This window comes from Apteryx mantelli, chromosome 7, assembly GCF_036417845.1.
Source record: "Apteryx mantelli isolate bAptMan1 chromosome 7, bAptMan1.hap1, whole genome shotgun sequence".
NCBI lineage: Eukaryota > Metazoa > Chordata > Aves > Apterygiformes > Apterygidae > Apteryx > Apteryx mantelli.
The window spans coordinates 22,985,158-23,006,867 of record NC_089984.1 but is presented as its reverse complement, the minus strand read 5'-3'; the positions used below and the strand labels follow the sequence as shown (position 1 = coordinate 23,006,867).

The 21,710-nt window shown below is 46.4% G+C and overlaps 1 protein-coding gene across 3 annotated transcripts; it reads right to left on the bottom strand.

Moving 5' to 3' along the window:
* Positions 1 to 320: 320 nt before the first annotated feature.
* Positions 321 to 19,444, bottom strand: LOC106497819 (broad substrate specificity ATP-binding cassette transporter ABCG2-like). 3 transcript variants are annotated; one of them, XM_067299992.1, is made up of 16 exons: positions 19,234 to 19,444; positions 16,524 to 16,804; positions 15,897 to 15,956; positions 14,509 to 14,623; positions 12,030 to 12,182; positions 11,127 to 11,284; positions 9,895 to 10,046; positions 8,607 to 8,723; positions 7,508 to 7,773; positions 6,838 to 6,920; positions 6,376 to 6,465; positions 4,906 to 5,030; positions 4,382 to 4,536; positions 2,825 to 2,914; positions 1,864 to 1,970; positions 321 to 1,159 (listed from the first exon to the last, which is right to left on the bottom strand). In XM_067299992.1, exons 2-16 carry the CDS (start codon positions 16,802 to 16,804, stop codon positions 1,012 to 1,014), a joined length of 2,100 nt encoding a protein of 699 aa, XP_067156093.1. In that variant the 5' UTR covers positions 19,234 to 19,444; the 3' UTR covers positions 321 to 1,011. The 3 variants fall into 3 exon arrangements, with proteins under 3 accessions (XP_067156093.1, XP_013814295.2, XP_067156094.1); XM_013958841.2 differs by lacking the exon at positions 19,234 to 19,444 and adding an exon at positions 18,941 to 18,986; XM_067299993.1 differs by lacking the exon at positions 6,376 to 6,465.
* Positions 19,445 to 21,710: the final 2,266 nt, after the last annotated feature.

Genomic DNA, 21,710 nt, shown 5'->3' with positions numbered 1-21,710 from the left:
TTATGTGGTGTAAACGTGCAAGAGCGGGCGGCTTTCGTAAGCGCGACTGAGTTATTTCTGGAGCACCAGGTCCAGCGCTCAGTGGCTGCTCCCGGCCCGGCCTGCACAAGCCCCAGCTCCCGAAGGGCCACCGCCGTCCTCCGGGCCCAGGGCGCGGCGAGGGGGGCAGCTGCCGTCAGGCCGCAGCCCGCCCTGAGCCAGGGCAGCCGCCACCAACACCTTGGAAAGTCCACGCCATTTTCTTAAGCTCAGTATCAAAAATAGCAGGGTGTGGATAGCACCACTAAGGGGTAGCCCATTAAAGAAAAAGTTGCCATTACTAAGTATACAAAACCTGGTTTATTGTTAAAAAAGAACAGAATGGGAGGAAATTCCTTTCTTAAGTAGTAAATGGTTCAGTTCTACAGTTCATCAGTATCATACTTGTCACTTGGAGTTGGTCTCAGACACTGTTTAGTTTTCATGAGCAAAAGCTGTTGCTGTGAGAAGTTGCTTCTGTTGTGATGCTACTGGAAGGAAACCGTTCTCGCTTCGAGAGGAGAGCTCGTTCCCTGTTTACTAACGTCACTCGAATGCTTCTCCAATGCACCATGTACACTCAGGCACTAGTGAGGGCCAGTGTATCAGTACATAAATGCCATCATAACCTTGTACTGTGTGTGACAAGAGAAGCTCATATTTTCACAGGGAAATGTTTCCTTTTGAACATTTCCTGTATAATTTCTCTGAAATACATCAGAGGCTGGCCACAGAAGAATGAAGTTCTGTAACACATAGTTTGATAAGTACCCAAGAGAATATATTCCCCTCTTAGGTCCTTACAAATTCACCTACTCGGTGTTAAAAACAGAATCATATAATCACATGGAGATCATGGTTCAGAAACAAGGTGACAAGACTCCCCTTTGAAGTCCAGTAGTCAGCTGAAATCTTTTGGCAGCCTCCAGTAGGCTTTAACAGGTTTTGCAGTTTTAAGTCCTGAGAAGCTGCAGAGCAAGGCAATGGAGGAGTCTATGTGAACTTTCTCATAAATCGGAGTTTTGCATAGGCTATTACAAGGAAGATAACAGTCATGCAGAATAGAGCCACTATGTTTTCCCACATAGCCCAGTTGGTAGGTGTAATTCCCTGGCTGCAGAGGTGTGTCTCACCAAAACAGCTGCAGAAAAGCATGGAGCAGAAGTTAGTATGTGCCACCTGTAAGTCTCAAAGTAATTACTTTTATTCCTGTTCCACAAAGATTCCTTTACCCACAAATCAGCAAAACAGAAGTGACAGAAGTGGAGTAGCTTAATAACCCATCATGAATCAACAGCCAAAGGAACAAATCTAGATCTCGGGTTCTCATCATCCTTGAGATGATCCTAGTTGCTGTATCAATAGTCAGAATATTTCAAGTAGGGAAGTAACACTGGGGGATACCATCCCTACAGATACAGAAGAGATCCAAGGAATCATTATTTACCAACTAGCTCTGAGGGCCAGGCATGTTTCTGATCACAAGTCTACTGCTTCCCACCAAGTCCATAAATTGTTGCCCATAAATTGCATTCCTATTGTAAAGTAACCCCAGGGTTGTTTGTTCCTAAGAAAACTGATAAGCCAGGGCCAAGTAATCAAAACCAATTTCATTTAGCTCATTTGCCCATTTGTAGTAGAAGTCTTGTCTCTACTTCAGTCTTGGGTAATTGTGAAATTTTAATAGATACTCAAAAAATACATTATATTGTGACAAATTCTTGAGGAGACTAGTTTTTGAATGGTTATTCTGTGAATAAGATAAACATTTGAAATAGTCATAGATTTTTCTTTGAGGAAGACATTACAACTAGGCCTAAGAACCATCATGAGGTAGACACTTACATTTCTCCTGAAATAACTGGGGGACAGCTGCCTACAGGCACTGTAACATTCAGATTCTTCTCGCTGCCACAGAAGTAGAGATCTCTAAACTCATTTACTTGAAGAGCCTAGGGAAAGAGTCAGACACCATTTTTTACAAAGAGTTAGTGATTTTGGGCTGAACACCCAAAGCTGAAACACCTCAAAGGCATTTATTTAAGAGATACATACTCAGTCATGTTCCTTTTAGGCTTCTTAAGACTTGTATTCCTTTTTAGGCTTGTGGGACTGCTCCACAAGCAGCAACACTGATAAAACCTCTCAGTGATGCCAAAACAGGAAAGGTCTCACATCCCTCCCCCCTTCCCTGATCCTTCTGTTGTACTCCTAGCCACATGGTCCTGCCCTCCCCACTGCACCAGCTCTGGCATTCATTTGCCTCTTCAGTGAGCAAATTTTACTTAGCAAAGATGGGAAATCCATCTTTGAGGGGTACCCCAGCTCCTTATTATTCTGAAACAGCAATTAGCCACATTTCACTTTACAGAATAAGCAACACTGAAGACTGACACACTCAGGTATTATGGTAAATACTGTAAACACAGATATTAACCTCACAGTTGCCACCCAAATAGCAGTCTCTGGAGGGGGCGTGCAATATTTAACTTTCTTCTGAGCCATAAGGATCAGCTATTCAGGTTAGGAATGACGGCTTCACTGAGACAGCTTGCTCTGCTGCTGTCCATGCAGCACTAATTTTGTGCTTCAAGTGATTTGCTCAATATGTGGGGTTTTCCACTTCTCACACATAGATTAACTTTAGCTTCCTTTGTGGGGTTGGTTGGTTTTTCAATCACCAGGTTCATGTGAGAAAAGAACGGAAGTCTGGCTTTTAAAATAACTGCATGTACACTCAAAGCTCTCCAGGAAGCTGCACCATGGCTACCTTATGCACAAGAGACTGATGCTACTTTTTACTCACAGTGAGGCCATATCGTGGGATGCTGAAGTACTTCAGCCAGTTGAGCCAGCCCATTACAGAAGGGAGGTTTACTAAGAGGCCAGAAAAGATCTGAAACAACAGAACAAAAGAAACTGTAATAGAGTCACAAACTCTTGTTATTGCAAACACTACTATTCCTGCACAGATATAATTGTACCTCTACCCAGCATGCACCACTTGTCCAGCAGAGGTGCACTGTGATGGATGGACCTCCTACTGCTGTTATGGATGGACCTACAGGCACAAGTGCTAACCTTGCAGCAGTGCCAGCCAGCTGGCCTAACAGCACACCTAAGTATCCCAGTTGCAAACAGCTTGCAAAAAGGACAGAAAGGTTTTCTACATCTGCATGTCAGCTACAAAGGGACTGCTAGGGAGATCTTACTCTGGAGGACTGTGTCCTATGGTAAAGCCAGCCAGAAGCTGAAGAATGATGACTGGGAGACGAGGAAGTAGAAAAAACAAGGAGGAAACCATGGGGATCCTTAGGGGCTATTACTGTTTTAGGTTCCTCCTCTGACCTACATCCTGTATCTGTGCTCCTTACTGCCTGGAGCAAAGTTTGTTATTTCATTTCTTAGTGCAATTGGGCTTCATGGCTAGACATGACACTTCAGAGTGTGCTTTGTCTATAGTATCCTTGTGCTTATCTCTATCCTAAAGACATCAGGGTAAGCCATTCATTATAAAAAAAATGAATCCATAAAAAATGTTACTGTTACATTTTCTGTATATCAGCTGCCCTTCACTGCACAGTCACACTACTCCTCACCCACAGCAAGTGTTTGAAGTGATTGACTATCATTTAGCTTTTTGCAAAAGCAAGTTAAAATAAATTGCAAACTAAAGGATAAGAGATTTGCTGTGGGCTCAGAATATGTGTACAGAAAACTACCAGGAATTTCCTGACAAGAGGTAACTTTTTATGCTACGGTAACCTTATAGGCCTCACAGTCAAGAAGTTTTATCACTAACGACATCATCTCTTCAAAAAAGAAATTACGTCCCTTGTCTCCATGTAGACAAGGTTACTTTCTCCCTCACTTGCTGTCTTCCCTAGAATTTCTTGAAGAAAAGTCTTGAAGTAATTTCTGAAACCCCAAAGCAATACTGAATTAAAATAAAGAGAGGGTATGTTCTTCCTAACCACACTAGGCAAGAAGAGTCAACGCAATAAAAATCAGGTTTGTGGTTTGGGTTTTTTTTGTTTTCTTTTCTTTAAGTGATCTAGCTGATTGCTTAGATTCATCATATTGGAAACCTCAAGATTTTTTTTTAAAAGAATTTTTATAAAGAAAATTTAAAAAGAACACTTTGGGGGACACTAGGTTTACACAGATCTGGTGGCACTGCACCTACAGAATTGCATCTGAGGGATGATTTGACACTTGATCTCAGGACTGGGGGTTCTCAGCCTGCTTTTGGCTGGCTCAATCCAGTCCTCTCAGCTTGTCTCCTAAACCCAGCTGTGCTCCGTCAGTTGTCTCCTCACCTCCACCACCAAAGCAGCACACACGTAGACCTTTATATACTTACAAGCATCAGGACAAAACAAACAGTGATGAGCAGATTGGCCACAGCCACTACATCCATCCCAGCACTTATAGCCAGAGACATGGCTGTGGCAGTGTAGGATACCAGTACCAGGGTCAGCATGAAGAAGAAGAACCGGCCTGCAACAGCCTGGTAGCCTGACAGAAAACAGAGAGGGAAAAGCCTAGTAAACAGCCACATCATGAATCCCAGAGAGGTACCCTTGGACTCCTACAGAAGGCATGGAAAGCTGGAAGAGAGAGAGTTTGGAGATGCAGCAATTGTGCATGCTCCAGAGGTCCCAGCAAACCTTGCCAAAAGACATGGTCAAGCAACTTCCTGTCTTAGATTGCAGGTGTCTCTGCCCCTGCCCTAGAGTCCTCAGAAGCTATTCTGATGCCAAGCACTTAAAAATCAGTTGAGGGTTCAACCAGCTTCATTGTATAGATGTAGGAATTAACTCTGGCCAAGTCAGAAATCAAACATGTTGGAAGATGACAGGTTCAATGAAAGCATCAATTCCTCACCAATCATCCAGTAACTGATGCATGAGAATATGATGGCTGGAGCAGTTCTCATGGGCAGCAGATCTCCTACCATCAAGGCCAGGAAGTAGGCAGACACACGGTAATATCCACTGGTGTACTGATGGCTGCAAGGACAGGAAGGAGGGGAGTTGCACAGGTCTAGAGGTTATGTGGGAATAACGCTCAGTATGTGTATCTGGTTTGTCCTGGTTCAGTTTCTGTTCTCTTTGTCACTGACTCCCTCTCTATGTGCAAGCTGCTGATTTTCTGTGCTATCACTTCCTCATCTGTAAAATAAGGGCAAATGCTGATCTATCTCCTGGACCTAGCAATGACACTGAAAACACTTAGACAGGTGACTGAAAGGCCGTGACTGCTAAGCAGCATACTGGAGAAGGAAAAAAAACACCAAAAGCACCTAAAGCTCTTTTCAAGAGAATAATCCTGAACATGAGAGCAGGGGAAGTATTAGACTGCTATTACCTGGAGGAACACTGTATCCACAGCTTTTCCAGCTACCTCAACATACATCCTGTTTACAAGGGAGGGAGAGTGATACCAATAATGGGAAAATGCCTTTAGGACATCAACTTGCCTCCAGTTCTCAGGGAAATTAAATATCATTACAATCTTTTGCTGCTTAATAGAGCTCACAAAAAGATGCTGTAAGTGGTTAAGTGCCAAAATTTTCAAGGACACAGCTAGTAAACTAAGCTGGTAAGCAAGGCATCCTGGCAAGAAATGTCAGTGTGGGAGGATTTAATCCTGAACAGCCCCTGGGGTCAATACTGAGCTTCCCTGAGCAAGCTGTGGTAGACCTGGGCACATCTAAACTTTAGGACTCTCATGCTAGTGCCTTACAGAAATGATATACATTTTCCAGGCTCAAAGCCCCAGTCTACTCTTTACTGCAGAAGATCTGTCTCTTGCCTGCTCATCCAGTAAGCTGGAGGTTATTCCAAACTACATTTTCTACCCATATATAGGGGTGCACTTGACTGTTAGGGAGTTCTTATAAGGCAACCAGCAGCTCTCTTCCTCTCAGCATCCTTTGTGAAGCTCTTCCAATAACTTTGCCTTCACCTTTGCATCATCTTACCACTGTGCGATCATTGATGGATAACTTTTCACCCCTGCAAGTGAAAAGGCAGGCTCTGCCCTGGCAGGGCAGAGCAGATTTCAAACCAGATGTTACCAAAAGTAAGAAAAGTACTTCCCAATTAACCATGATGCAGCAGGCAAATAAAAGGGTTTTATTCCTCCCCTCCTTTCCCCCCATCACTTGCATCTTACCATTTCAGCTCCCTATTTTATGGACAGACTTAGTATTACTATTAGAATCTACTGTTGCAAGGGAGAAACCAAATCTTAAGTCCTGACAGGTGAAAATCATTTTGGTTATCCTGTAAGATATTTGTCCCCCCTCCCCACAGAGGCAAGAGGAAACAGTCTAAGAGCATCACTACTTACACAAATAACTTCTTGTCTCTGATGAACAACTCAATTGCAGAGACACTGGAAAAACACTGGTTTGTGGTGACAAAAAACAAAGAACCAACCCTGAAAGGCAGAACAGAACAGTCAAGAAGTGAGGAGACAGCCAAGATCAGCACTGATCATCACACCAATTGAGTCAGTGCTTCTGTCTCTCGCCACAGTATGGAGATACTTAATTGGCTACTGTAGATCTTAGCTGTAAAACCAGGCTTATTCCTTTGTCTTCCCCTTCATATTTCCTTCCTTGGTCCATATCTGTGAGCCTGATGGGACGGTGGTCCCTTTAGAAACTCCAGGAATACACATGTTGCCATGTGTTGAGACTAGTGAACCCAAACCTCCATCGTGGTCTAAGCAGAGCCCAAAGCCTTCCCTGCTGCTGAAACCTGTCTGCTACACACAGGGAAGTGAGCAGCCTGCAGCTTTCCAACTTACCGATTCTGAATGCCACTTCGATCCAGTTTTGCACCAAAAAAGATGGCACCCACAACCAGGGCTAGAATTATGGTCACTGCAATCTAGAAGTGGAAAGAAAAAAGGGAGAATGTAGTGCCTCAACTTATAAATAGGGACAAGTCATTAGACAGTGCTCAGTCACTAAGGTACATGTAGGGTTTAAGATTCACACCTGCCTAAAATCTTTGCTGTTGTGAGTCAATGCATGCACACACACACGTGTGCACATGCGCACACACTTCAGCCAAATTTTCCTGGTTTATCCTCTTCACTTTTCTTTTAGTCTTTCCTAGCCATGAAGATCAGAGGAAGTGCTTTTCCACACTCAAAAAATAACCCAGCTTGAAAATTTCAGGTAAGCCACAAAATTAACATCACCCTGGAAACTCCACATACGAACTCAAGGATGGAGTATTTCCTTTGACTCCTCAGTCTTCAGTGCAGTAGTCCTTGTACTGAACTAAAATGGAGATTTTTTTCAAAAGCAAAGGGAGCTGGGCATTTCATTCCCCTTAAATGGTAGTGGCACAGAACCTTCCTATTTCCCTAGCTGCCTTTGAAAAGAAAATCAGTCCTACAAACTGCTGAGTGAGAGGACTGAGGGACTAAGAACAGAACAAATCTGCAACCTTTACTAACTGTTACCTACCTGTGCAACAGAGGCCTGCGGGTTCCTGATGAGGTTTTTCAGAGAACGCTTGGACACCCAATACAGTTGGGTAAGGAAGCCATTTGCATAGGTAATCTCATGTCCCTTCTTGGGTAGCCTCTGCTTGCTTCCCTGCCCAAGTTCCACTTTCCTCAATGCTTCCCTTGTGCTCTGATACAGGCTGGAGTTGAGATACTTCTGGTGCAGCACATCTACCACACTGCTGTCCATGTTTTCTTCTGCCACTCCATTTTCACCACTCACCTCTGAACAGCAAAGACAATATAAGGCTTGTAATTCCCCATGAACCTTACCCTCAGACAGGGGTCAGCTGTGAAAACTGGATAAAATAGTAGGAATGCTTAGAGTATTTGAATTGTTCAAGCCACAGCCCTGCACTTAGGAGGCTAGCTTGAGTGAGGGGGTTTCCCTGCAATTTTAATCCAACCTAGCTTGTTGCTTGTGGCACAAACATAGCCTCCATCTCAGAACCAGCCACCAGAAAACTTTTATTTCACTGAATTTTGAGGATCAATGATTTGCTCAGATCCATTCCCCCATGCCCCAAAGGCACCACTACCAAAACTGTTTAACGGGTGTCTAATGTACCCTTATAATCCTTCAGTCATGGTTATACTACAGCATCCCTTGCATTTCCAACATTTCACTCAGTGTAGTGTTAGAGTTTGTTCTCATATCTAGTTCCAGTGTTTCTCACTGTTATGTAAATCCATTGCTTCTTAGCCTATCTACCCTGTCTTCTCTGCAGCAGTCTCTTATGTGACTGAAAACTTCCGTCTTTTGTCAGCTGTCCCTTGAGACCAAGCAATTCTAGTTCTTCAGTCCTTCCCACATACCAAGTTTTGTAGACTACTGATATTTCTCACTACTCTCCTATATTATTGAAGGAAACAAAATCCCTTTTAAAGAGTTTTGAGATCTTTAAAGAAGCCCAAAGCAAAGTATATCTATTAGTAGGGAAAGTATATGAAAAGGAAATCTTAGATTAGAAGAAATCCAGAGGATAAAAGCTCAGCATCACCACATGCTATTTCCCTTCTACTCCACCCAACAGTGGATTTCTCCTTCACAATTTTACCTCTTTCTGTGTCCACAGGTCTGTAACCTTCCTTGCTTGCTGCCACAGCAGTTGAATCACCATTTATGACATCAAGGAAGAAGTCAGCTGGGTTGTTGAAGGGTTCACATTCATATCCTTTCAAAAGAGCAACCCAGCAAGTTTGTATTGCAGAGAGCACATCTCAGAAGGCCAGGCTTAATACTACATCACTTTTCCACAACCCTACAAGAACCTCACAGCTCTCCATGAGCATTAATTTACAGCAGTAGAACAGACAGGATTTTGGAGATGGGGAAACTAAGGTATCAATACTGAGCTGCAAAGCCAGTTATTCCTCACTGACTTCAGGTGAGAAGAAATCTGTAAATTGCTTTTACACAGCTCAGCATGAACAACTCTTGTCTCCTTCCCAATCTTGTTCAATCACATCCCACTCAGAGACATACAGCTCCTCACTAGGTGTTGCTAGATGTCTGCTCTGCAGCCTCAAATGCTTGGGCTACTCTAGGACCTCAAATCTTGCTTGTGTTTCCTTGATCACAAGGAAGAGAAAATGTTGTCCAAGGGTTTTGTTTCATAATATGGTTCTAGCCATGGGATGGGGAGGAAAAAAGCAAGGATGCTCATCCTGTAACATTCCTGTGAGGAAGGAAGTTGGGGGCGAGGGGATACAAAGAGGAGTAAAAGGAATAAGATTGGTTACAGCACGTCCCCCAAAGCCAGGGAAAGCCTACAAGCTAACATGTCCATGGCAGATTTGGAAATCCACTCCACATCCTCTGTCCATTATAGTCAGAACCCCTCATCCTGCTGACTTGTACAAGGAGCAGCCACCCAACAGTGCAATTATTAACCTGTCCTAAGACTCACCATGGCTTTCCCCACTCAGTCACCCACCTGTACCCAGACTAGAGTAGATTCTTGGATCGGCCTCTACAGATTGCTGCCAATCTACAGGCTATGTTTCAAGACCCACTGGGTCTGTCACCTAGGGTTGGCAGAAACACAAACATTTTGTTTGTTGCATATCATGCTTCTAAACATGCAAGCAGCTGCTGTTTCTTTGGCTTGGTTCTAGGCAAAACAAAGGCAGAAGAGACCCATGCTCTGTGCTGTCTGGAAGACTTTGCTTTTATTATTTCTTATTCTCCTAGTTTAACTAAATACTGTTCAGACTGTAGACATACAGCCTCTGGGTATCCTAATAATAAAACTGCAGAGGAGTTCTATCCAGCACTAGGTTAAGAAACCCTTCACAGATTAAAATTGTTAGCTGTTACCTTTGCTCTTGGTACAGAAGACTTACCAATAGAACGAAAATATTCCAGGGCCTGCTTAGCAGGACCATGGTACAGCACCCTTCCCAAAGCAAGTAATGTCAGACTGTCAAACAGCTTGAATATGGAATAGCGGGGCTGGTGGATGGAAAAGATTATGGTTCGGCCTCTTCTGGAGAGCCTGAAATAGAAATAAAAACATCTCTCAAATACACCATACTTTGCATTTTGGAAAGAACATGTTAAGCCAAACAAAAATTAATCATCCAAATCTGCAACAAGCACTTGTCAGCTTCTAAGAGTCTCAATTCAGTAAAAGAGTAGTTTCCTTTTCTCTCACTGTGTCACACACTGCAAGACCTTCAGACAGCACCTATGATTACAACTGTTATAACCGTTGTTACAGTTCAGGTAGACAAAGTATGATGTTGCCTGTGGGCAAAGGTTGAGGGCCACAGCTGCTATGTAAATCCTCCTCACACATTTTCTATATCAGGGTTCAACTTGAACAATCTGAATGGTCCTACTGCACTTAATGACATTTCCAGGGCCTGCTAGGTAATGCCTGGAAATCTGGCAACATGGTAGATTTCTCTTAGCTCTTGTACTGAGCATTTACTCTCTAGAGAAGTCAAAACTAGCTTTCTTTCAGGTTTGTCAGAAGCTCTTTCAAGTGCTTTAGCACTCATGCCCAAATATCCTTGCTGATCAAAGGCCTCTATCCACAAACAGGAGAGCAAAATGTCCCCCCAAATAAAACGAGACAACATGACAAACAAAGGAGGAGGATTAGGAACATGTTCTCATGAAGTGAGCCTTGTTTGGTCCTGTTTGTACCACAGGACAGTTTGTTTCCAAAACAGATACAGGGGGTGCTCAGGATAAATCTACAGGTGAAATCTAATCTCAGCCTCAGGCCCTTGCCATAGTGGAAGAAGAGCCTTTGTAATAGACTCAGCTGGAAGGCCAAGAAATTATGATTACAGGGCCTGACGTCCCAGTCCACCCCTCTCTGTGGCAAAGGGAAGCTGTCCAAGCTACATCTGCTTTTTGGGCTTCAGTCCAATGCTTGCTGTGGAAAGTTTCCCATCAACTTCAAAGGGCTTTGGACAAGGCCCAGATAAAGAATTAACTTCCACTTCTGAGTCTACTAGTCCAGCTTTTTACCAGTACTATAGCCACTCAGTCATAGCAGAATTCCTTTTTTAAATAATGAGCTGGCAAAAAAATCCCAGCAGACCCCTGAAGAACTGACTCTTACTTCTTCAAAAGGAAGAGCACAGCATTGGCTGTGCTGGAATCAAGGCCAGTTGTTGGCTCATCCAGAAAAAGGACTGGTGGCTCCGTGATGAGCTCCATCCCAATGTTGGTTCTCTTCCTCTCCCCTCCGGACACTCCCCGGATCAATTCGGTTCCTACCTACAGGAAAAAGTGTCAGGCATTCACAACAAGACCCAGCCAGTGCATATTATGGAGTTCAGCGCTCACTACACCCAGCAACCCTTTTCATTTTCAAAGAGTCCAGTCACTGAACACTAGGGCTAGCAGCAGATGATGGGTCTGATTTTTAAAGGGCACATTAGGTATTATGTAGCAATAAGAAGATAGTCTGATTTTCAGAGGTGCCAGGCACCTTTTGACTTCAGGGAACAAAGATGGCACAGACAAGGAAGAGCCAGAATGAGGCCACAGCTGTCAGAGACTGCTTTGGTGTTCAGGGATGCCTTTCGCAGGTAGCTCACCTGCTGCCTGAGTGAAAGGGGAGATACTGCCCTGAAGAACAAGCTCTGCACAGAACATCTCTACCACAGCCCAGTTTTCCATCCCTCACAGCTTTTGGCAATGTAAAAACAATTTCCTTGCCTTGTCCCACAAAGCCAGGAAGTAACTGAGCAGCTTTCCAAGGTGCTATGGCTAGGCAACTTTTTGCCTCTGCACTTATACAACACACTGGACATGGTCCAAGATCTTCCCCTTTTGGGAAGAAATACACATGGCTCTTCCAAGCTGTCTGCAGAGCTGCACTGATTTCCTGTGTGCAATACAGTTTATTCAGGTTCCTGTTTAACTTAGGGTGGCTGCACTCTTGCCAGATTACCCAGTGTTGAATAGTTTGGTTTCCAGAGGTAACATGATTTCTAGGACAGCTATTCTCACTACTCACCTTCGCATCAGCCACTTTGCTTAACCCCAGCTCACTGATTATCTGGGTGACTCGCTCTTCCTTCTCTTCAATGGTGATGGAGCTGGGGAGTCGCAGGGCAGCAGAGAAGTGCAGGTTCTCTCTCACTGTCATTGTGCCCATGACAACATCATCCTGAAAGCAATACAAATTGACAGTTGAAAAGTCTCATTCCCAGCTACCTGAATGGGCAGCAGAGTCCCTGTAGTGGCAGTTGCTGGATAAAATGTTTGGGAGCCACAGTAGAAACTAGACTGAGCGATAAACCCTGCTTGAAAACTTACAGGACACGTGAAGTTCAAGGTCACTCAGCAGCAGCCAAGGCTAGACTTGAGCTCTCTGGGCTCCCAGCTTGCACTCAGCACCAGCCTTTACCAACTCAGCCTGCTTTCTGGCTCAGGAGTTCTAATGCAGAGGAGTTGTACAGGCAGTGCATTTTCCAGACAAGCCATGGTGGGGCAGGGAAGTTAGCTGGTTTTGGAAAGAGATAAACTGCCAGTCCAGCTGAAGCCAATGGATGCTAATACAGCTCAGCATTCAGGGCAGTCATTCAGGGAGTCACCCAAGTCAGCTCAGTTCCCAGTTACAAGCTACGTTGTGCTGTGCCCCAGAGCACCCACTGAGTTCAGTCAGCTGTGATTCCGACGAGCTCTCCCCAGCTCCCCTCTGGGAACCAGCTCCTCAGAGGAACCAGACAACTACACCAACATGCCCTCCCCCTTTATTCCCCCCCCCCCCCCAGTCTCTCAAGTATCTGCAACTCTTGAGCACAAGACATTACTCTAAGGACTATCCCCAAGCAAAGCTTCAACATAGACACATGCATTTTAAATAAGAGTCAAATCTAACCAGCTGCCAAACATCTGGGCAGCTTTGGGACCCCTTCCATGTCAGATGCAGTTGATCAGCTGGGCAAAGGATGTTTTAGCCAACTGCATTTGGCCCTGGAGTAAATAGGGAAGCTTAATGTGCTACTGTGCCAGAAGTATGTGACAAGCACCACTCAGGCTGTAGTTTTGTGATAAACTGGCTTTGGTGCCAAAGCTGGTTTAGGAAAATCCTACCACCACTTCCCTCCCTGTGCACACCTTCAAACTCTCTTCCTAGCCCTTCCTGCATTCCCCACCCTCAGATCCACCAATACAATTCTTTGGGCACCGCACTGGAAACTCAGCTGGGAATCTCTTAAGTCACCTTAACAACCAAACCTAATAAATGGTGGAATGACACCCTCACTTACCAGGCATGAGCAGAGAGGCCACCATGAGTTTTATAGGAATGCAAGTGACTTGGCATGTCTGCATGCTCATCTGCACAAAACTGGCCCTATAGGTATGTAGGCTTTTAGGCATTAAGTGTTTATTTCACTTCTTGGGCAATCTTTCTCAATCTAGGAAGTAGTGCATGGGGGTGGAAAGGGAGAGAGTTTAATGTCTTGCCTATTTGCATATCATTTCAAGGTTAGATTTGGTCACTTTGTTACTTTGGACATTGGAGAGATGTTTCAAACTGGGACCTCTTGCAAGAACCTTTCTGGCCATTTATGAGACATTGAGGATTTGGAGATTTTGACCTGCAAGATCAAGATTCAGTATCAGTCTTCTGAAATGCATCCTCTCAAAGCCCCCCAACTAGCAGCTTTCAGAAAAGCTGCATATTCAGTGACAATTTGCAATCAGAAGCCCTGGATGGTTTCCAGATTCGGCTGCTCATACAGCTGCCAAGAATACCCTCCTTCTCAGCTCCCCCAGCACTTTGAGGGTCTATAATTGGTCCAGGCCTCCACCCACTTCCCCAGATTCAGCTGGCTTTTCCTGTCTCTGACTGGGATGAAGCTCTGCCTAGCCAGCCAGAATCAGAGGAAGAACAGCAGGAGTCTATTTACTTCCTAGAATTATTGTCCGATAGTTTGAAGGTACTTCTTGCCAACTAAAACTACTTCTGAATTTTACAAGGGTTTGGTGTCCCCCCTTCCACATACTCCCCCCCCAACCCTGGCAAAGCCCAAAGAACAAGCCAAAATAGCCCAGTGGTTAGGGCATCCATGTGGCCTCAGGAAGACAAACACCTCCATGCTTGTCTAGAAGTAAGAGTTTGATCCTCTGTTTTCCCAGGAAAATACCCTAACATCTAAGTTATCAAATTAGGTTCTGTAAGGCTCACTGAGCATTTCCTAACTCAAGAGTTTAGGCTTTGCTCATCTTATGTGACAGAGCCTTACCTCCCCCCCCCCCTTTTTTTTCAAGAAGCTATTCCCACCCCTCCCCCTCCAGCCCTATTTGCTCAGAAGTGAAGACCCTGCAATCTGTCATTCGTGAAGCACAGTAAGTTCCCTCCAATGTACCACCTCTTGCTTCTCATGAAGGACACCTTTCAAAGGCTTTACACTATAGCATGCTCTTGGTCTGCACTCCTCCCTCTCAAGGGCTCCCAGGCCTGCACTGAAGGCTCAGTTACTCACCTGCACAACATATCCTGAGATGCACTTGAAATTCGGAGGTTGTGGGATGCCATCTATAAGCACTTCTCCAGACAGGCCTGCTGGGTCCTTTCTGGCAGCCAGCACATCTAGGAGACTTCAGATAAACACCAAGCATTAGATTTTGCCATAACAACTGCTTTTATCTTTGACTGGATAAGTACCACAAGTCAGGACTGCTCACAGCCCGCTCACAGCATGCTGCAAACCAAACAAAGAACATGGGAAGGGGCTTCTACTCCAGGGCTTTAGCTTTTTGTGCAGAAAGCAGGGTGAAGATGCAGGATTTAAGTGCAAATTGTACACCAGCAGTATTGGTGGTCTACAGACCCTCACAATTACAGCAGTCACAACCCCCTACAGACATTTACTCAGTCTCCACATTAACAGCTAACCTCAGTTGAAAACACACACAAAAGCACCCTGCCAAGTAGCTGAAGTCTGCTTTCCAGCCAGTGGAGCACAGAAGTAACTACTTTGATCTCAAGGGAATTAATCCAAATGGGTATAAACAAGACTAGAGTTAAGATCAACTATATAAAAGTAATTTTAACATATTTCTGGATTCTTCTTACAGCAGATGCAGAGGTCAGCCTGTCTGCTAGCTAAGTAAACACGGCCTTGAGGCTCTGCTCTTGAAAATGTCCTGATTAGCTGGCAATCTCCTCAAAGGGGATGATCAAGGGTCACCATGAAGACACACCTGTGTGAACTCTGGCCATCTTTGCCCGTCCCTGACATTCTCAAAGGTAGAGAGTGCAAAGCTGGTTCCACTGGAGAGAAAATAGCATCAGCATTGACAGGAGATAGTCTGCAAGGTACTTCTCTGTGCTTTCATCCAAAGAACTCGAAGTATTTGCACTCCCCCTTGCGAGGCCACAGGCAGGTTGGGGTGATGATCCAGAGTAGTTGTTCTACAGAAAGACATTATGCCATTTTCCTGGCAGTCCTCAAAAAGGAGGGCTCAGTCTGGCATCCCCAAAGAAGTCTTGCTGCAGCAACTTGACACAGGACTACCTCCCTCCTGCCCCTGAGGGAGCTTGCCAGCAGGACAGAGTATCCACATGTGCGGCAGTCACCCCATTCAGCTTGGTAACTCAGGCCACCAAAGGCGACTGCAATAACACAGGACTACAAATCGGAGCAGAGGCAGGTGGGCACACAATCTGTTCTGGTGACCCCACTACAGGGGAGGAACCTCCAGCAGAGCAGGCAGCAAAAGGACATGATGCCATACCACTTCACAAGACTTCTCACAGGCACACGTCAAAGGCCCAAGCCTCAGGATTCCTCAGGTCTTCCCCAACCCTCACAGATTCCCATATCCCCTTCAAACAGACGACTCCGAAGGAACAGAAGAAAATACTCACGAAGATTTACCACTGCCTGTTGGCCCCAGGATAGCGTTCAAGCCTGGCTTCATAATGCCACTGGAAGAAAAAGAAAAGGATTATTCCCAGATGGAGGGCTGTTCATATGCAGTTCATAGTGGAAATGGGATGTGAACAAAATGCTGTTGAAAGGAAAACTTGAGAGATTAAAATCTTCTCCTTAAATCTCAAATCAATAAGCACTTTTCCTGTCTTGTCCCAAACTGCCAGTCAGAACAGAACCAGAGCTGGACATAAAAGCAATTACAGCAAACAGAAGTTAAGGTGTCTTCCCTGCTGAGCTGGGTCTGGAAAGAAGAAATGATTGCTCTCTGCTGCTCCTTTCCTCCCACCTCAGCTCCAGCCACAGTTTAGAGAGCCCTCAGATCTTCTTCCACATGAGTCTGATCCTAATTTGCTCAGATATTTAATTGAAACTGCTCCAGCTAAATCCCAGCTGTTTCACCTACGGTGAATTAGGAAGTGATCACATGAACTGCAGACGAGTAGGAGGGCAGTCATTTCTTTGTCAGCACACCTGAATCTAGAAGATGACATGGATGTCACAGTTCCACAGCAGCAAGTTAATTCCTACCCCTCCAGAACTTTCCTTAAGCAAAAACTTACTAAACATTATGAAGGATCTTCTTTTCTGCAGTTTTCCATTTACACAGGAATCCACTGGACTGCTTGACAGAGTACTGAATGTTATGGAAACTCACAACAGAGCCCCGAGGGGATCGGAGGGACTCTCGTGTTGGAAATGAACGTTGGAAGTTGCCTGTTCCTTTCTCTTCTCCAACAGAAATGACGCTGTGGTCAAATGTGTCTGCCATCATGTCCTTGTTACACAGGTCAAACTCTGCTGCAGGTAGTTTGAGGTCACTGTTGTTTTGGGCAGTTCCCATCTGTTGAGAGAAACAGTGCTAAAACATGAAAGGAAGGAGATCTGAGTGAAGAGGTGTGCAGAAAGTTGCTTGGAAAAAGCAAGTTGACACACACCACACCACCCTCTACATGGGCCAAGTTTACAGAAGGACGGACATCCACACTGGAAGACATTCAGTAATCCACAAAGAGGCAGAAACCTACTGATTTAGAGCAATATGCATAGCCTGTTTTAAGAACTGGACATGTATGTGCTTGAAGAGGTGATATTAGCTCAAAGAATTTCTTCCAAGATGAAAATCCAGCCTATCTATGGTGGTCAATATCTTGCTTGACACAGTGAGGACTACAAATGCAGGTTGCTACCACTCAAGCTAAGGAGACTCAAGCTCCCCTCCTCCAGGTGTAACATACTTATCCCCTCTGCAAAGCCAGCAGAGGAAACCTGTAATGAACCTGTATGAAGGGTCACAGAAAGACTGTAGAATACACACATTCCTTACCATGATTCAATAGCAATAGTACAAAGATGCTTCACAGCTACACAGAGGAAGAGGAGTTTGGATGTGTGAGCAGGCACCATTTACCTTGAAGAACTGTAGGATTTCTTTCTCCCACAGGATGAGGTTTGGGACATCCCACAGTAGGGATAAGCAGGTACATGATACAAATCAGTATATTATGGAAAATTAATTATGGTATCTTTTTATAATCTCAGGCAAAATTATAAATAGTTCTGGTTCAAGCAGATGATCTGCCTCTGTAGCTCAGTGTAGGAGCACCTGAAAGGAATGACATGTAAACAGCACACAGAAGGAACTGCTGCCCCTGCTCATAAATCAGAGCTTGCCTAGTAGGAAATGCATCAGTACTGGTATAACCAGCAATTACTATAATAACAATTAATATTGATATAACTGCTGCTATGACTACTAAGTGTTTCTTCAAGGGGCTGCTTCCCTTACTGTTGCTGTTGGTGTAACTGACTGCAGCAAGTCTGAATCCCCTCTCTCATTAAAAGCACGTTTAAAGTTATTGCCTTGACATTGCATGTGAAAAAGGATTTGGAAACTCTGCAGTCCCCCAAGTTCTGCAGCCTGTGTGAGACCTGGGCATAGCTTCTGCCCTGCCTTTTAGCCAGAGGCCCCGGCAGCCGTAAGCTCTCCCTCCCCTCTTCCAAGGGACTATCGCAAGGAAGAGGGGAAATATTGCATGCCCTTGCCAGAAACTGAACACAAGTGGAACTGAACACACTCGTGGTAGTCTAACACAAGTTAGTCTAAGCATTCACTTCCCTTCTTAGCTGCTGGGATGAAGGTATTTGTTGGAAAGCTACAGAGCTGCTGTGCTCGCATGGAAAGCCATGGCAGTCACAAGGCTAAGAGCAAGGAGAGGGAACTGTGCATAGAGACATCCAACATCAGTTGGTTGAGTTTTGCGGGAAGGCAGATGTAACTCACAAATTGCCCTTTTCCCACCATCTATGCCTGACCCCCAGAGCTGAGGGGATGATAACCAGTAGGACCAATAATATCCACCACTGCAGAGGATTTCTCAGGGAGTGAGATGGTCATCCTTTTAAGAAAAAGGAGTGACAACAGCCAGATTTAAAGAAACAGAAACTGCCCTTTCCTCTCTGTCTCTTCTTAACACTTAAGAAAGTTTGAAAAGTTGCAGTAGCTTTTGCTGTTTAAATAAAATAAAAATTGGTGGGGGGAAAGGGTTGTTTGTTTAACTTGGACACATCCTGAACTTCAAGGCTGATCACCCCTGGGAAAGCCTTTCCTGTGGGAAGCAAGGAAAGATCTGCTAGTTATATCAGCAACAGAAGCCTTATACACTTGAAAGGTTGCACAACACATGGGGGGGGGGGAGAATCAGGGTGACCATGACACTGGAGGCAAATACCTGGTTAGACTTTTGAACTCTCGACTGTCTTGTAAACCTCACCTGTTCTGGAGAGCCAGGTTCTTTATCTGAACAATAACAGCATAAACACTTTTGCAAGGGTTTTTGCTAAGTTACTGATGAGCACTGGCAAATTAAACCATTACTGTGGGTGTGTGCAAGGATGGCAGAAAGATGAAAGCTTAACAGCGGCTACAAGCAAGCATTAGACGTCAGCACATCGCAAGCCGTTTCCAGCAGTCCCCCACCTTTGCCCCAGGTGCTCGTTCCCGTCCCGCACGGAGCTGCCGCCAGTTTTCGCGGCGCGGCGCAGCAAAGCGGGCTCGGGAGTCAAGCCGGCAGAGACACGTCGCTCCCCCGTTCCCAAGGCGAGCTCGCAAGCGGAGCGGCTCCTGCCCGGCTCGCGGCCCCCGCTGCCCGGCTCGCGGCCCCGCCGCCCGGGAGCGCTGCCCCGCGGGGGAGCCCGAGCCCCGCCGCGGCCCCCGCCCGGCTGCGCGGCCCCCGCCCGGCTGCGCGGGACGCGGCTGCCCGGCGCCGTTACCTCCTGCCGCGGCGCCTCCGGGACGGCGGACACGGAACTCTGACCGCCGCGCTGCCTCGGCAGCGTTTTATAACCGGCTCCGAGCGGCGGCTACATAAAGCGGCGGCGGGGAGTGCCCGGCGCTGTCACGCAACCCCGCCGGGACGCGGGCAAGGCGGCGGCGGCGGCGGCGGGGGTGCAGCGGTGCCGCCGCGGTACCGCTCGCCCGGCCGGCCGGCGATGGCCCCGCCGCGGGGACGCGGCCCGCCCCGCTCCGCCCCGGCCCGGCCCCGCTCCGCTCCCCCGGCCCGGCCCCCTGCCGCGGCTGCGCGACCCCCGGGCGGCGCCGGGTGCCGGGGCGCCGCTGGGGGCGCCCGGGGCTCCCCGCGCCCGCTGGACACGGGGCGGCGGGGCCCCGGGAGGGGGAGCTGGGGGCCGCCCGCGGCGCTGCCCGACCTTCCTGCTGGGGGGGAGGGTCCAGGAAGGGGAAGAAAAGGAGGGAAAAAGATTGTTTTCTCGTCGGAAGCCACCAAAGCACTGCAGGGTGTCGAGACACAGGGGCATCTCTCCGCCAGCTCCGTGGTAAATCCCCCGTGGCCTCTGCAGGCTCTCCAGCACAGAGGGATGCGCTTGCTGGAGGGATGCGAGGCAGCACCCAGCTTTCCCTCCCTTGTGCCTTCTGGAAAGGTCATCATGCCCAGTGGACATTTTCCTTCCAGCTGGGTCAGCTCAGGCCAACCCCTCTGAGAATGACAACGCCACACTGATTTCACGTCTCCTGCGACAGTGCGCTTCTTGGGTGTTTCCCCTCTCTGGGCCCAAGGGGGTCACAGTAGCCTGAGGGGCTCCAAGTTGCCTGCTGTCTGTGGGGAGCCTTTCAGCACTTGCCATGTGTTCCTGGTTTGTGAACGTGTGAAAGCAGGAAGATTCAATTTTCGTTGGTTTGTTGTCAAGGTTCCTCTTCAGCCTCATCTTCCCAAGCACTATTGTCTTTATAAATAAATTCACTCTCCCCAGACTCCTTGGTGTCACAAGTTCAGGAAAGACCTGCTTTTAGGCTTTATAAAGATGATTTGTATTGTGCTGTTAAGTCACCATAATAATTACCTTTGGTTTGACTTTTCCTCTGCAGCTCTGTGCAGCAGTGATTCCCTCTGTACAGCACTGCATTTCTCTAAGTACAACTCTTGCTAGATCAATTTAAGACTCAGATAAGCCAAAGCATGTTTCTAACTGTCCAATCAATACCAGCAATAAAAACTCAACAAGTTCATCACCTCACTCACTGACATTTGCCCCACTTCAGGCATGTACTTGTTAGTTCATGCTGTTGACACACTGCAGAGAACGGACCCTCGCATCTCTCGCAGCTGCATTGCTCTACAGGGCTGATAGGAGTCCAGAGCAGGTGGGATTATTGGGGTGTCTACACAGCTTTAGGCACAAAGGCAAGGAAGGCAAGTTTTGCCGTAGGTACGCCCAAGGATCAGGACTGCTGAATAAGGATTTTATTTTCAGTCACTTTAAGGAGCAGAAGCAGACTTGAGTTCATGTTTGGTTTGTTATCTAACTTCCTCCTTTGAGTAAAATCTGCCTACACTGAAGACTTTTGCCCTAGTTTATCACCAAGAATGCACATCTCTTCATCTCCAAGGGTATTTCAGACTTAAGCACTCACTAGTTCCCACTGTGCTGCAGTGACAGCCTTCTCATGACGTGCACAAGACAGTGGGAAAAGAGGTCTGTGTGCTTGGGAGCAGAGGGAAGCTTATTCAGAGCAGTGTGAGCTTGTAGCTCCATGCAGTGCCTGCACAGTGATGCAGAAGAACCGCTTGCTAAAGCAACAGGGTTAGAGGATGTCAGTTACTCTTGACAGTCAGTTGCAGTTGCTCAGCTGCTCCTGTCTAGGTGACAGATCCCTTCCTGCCAGCAGTTACAGTGGGGAGCACTGCTCCTCCCACACTGCATGAGATCAAGAAAAACACTTCTCCAACGCCTGTGCCTAAGCACATCCTGATGGCATTACTGAGAAAACAGTTGTCATCCCTTTTTGATGGGGACCCAAGATACGGGGAGGAACTAGATCTGCCAACCTAAAGCATTTGGCTTGTGGCTCTGGCTTTCCTTCTGCCCGTTGCTGAAGTGACAGTTCTTCTGGGCCTCTTCAAGGCCCTTCTGATCTCAGTCTCTTTCATGTCCCTTCCCAGCTGGGCAGCATGGGGGAGAAGGTTAAAAGCTCTCCCTTGCTCCATGCACATGGACTGTGCCTCAGCTGCCCTGTTTACTTCTGACCACACTAGGGAAATTGGGCCTGACTGAAAATTAACCTAGCAACAACAGAGAATTAGGAGGAGGGCAGTATTTTTCAACTGCGTCTACTGATCTAGCTGATCTAGCTCATAATGTGGCTGAGGAACATTTCTGCCAGTACAGAGGCAGAAACCCCTGGCGAGGGGTGTGAGTGTTTAAGCCAAACACTCATAACAAGCCTCAGAAGA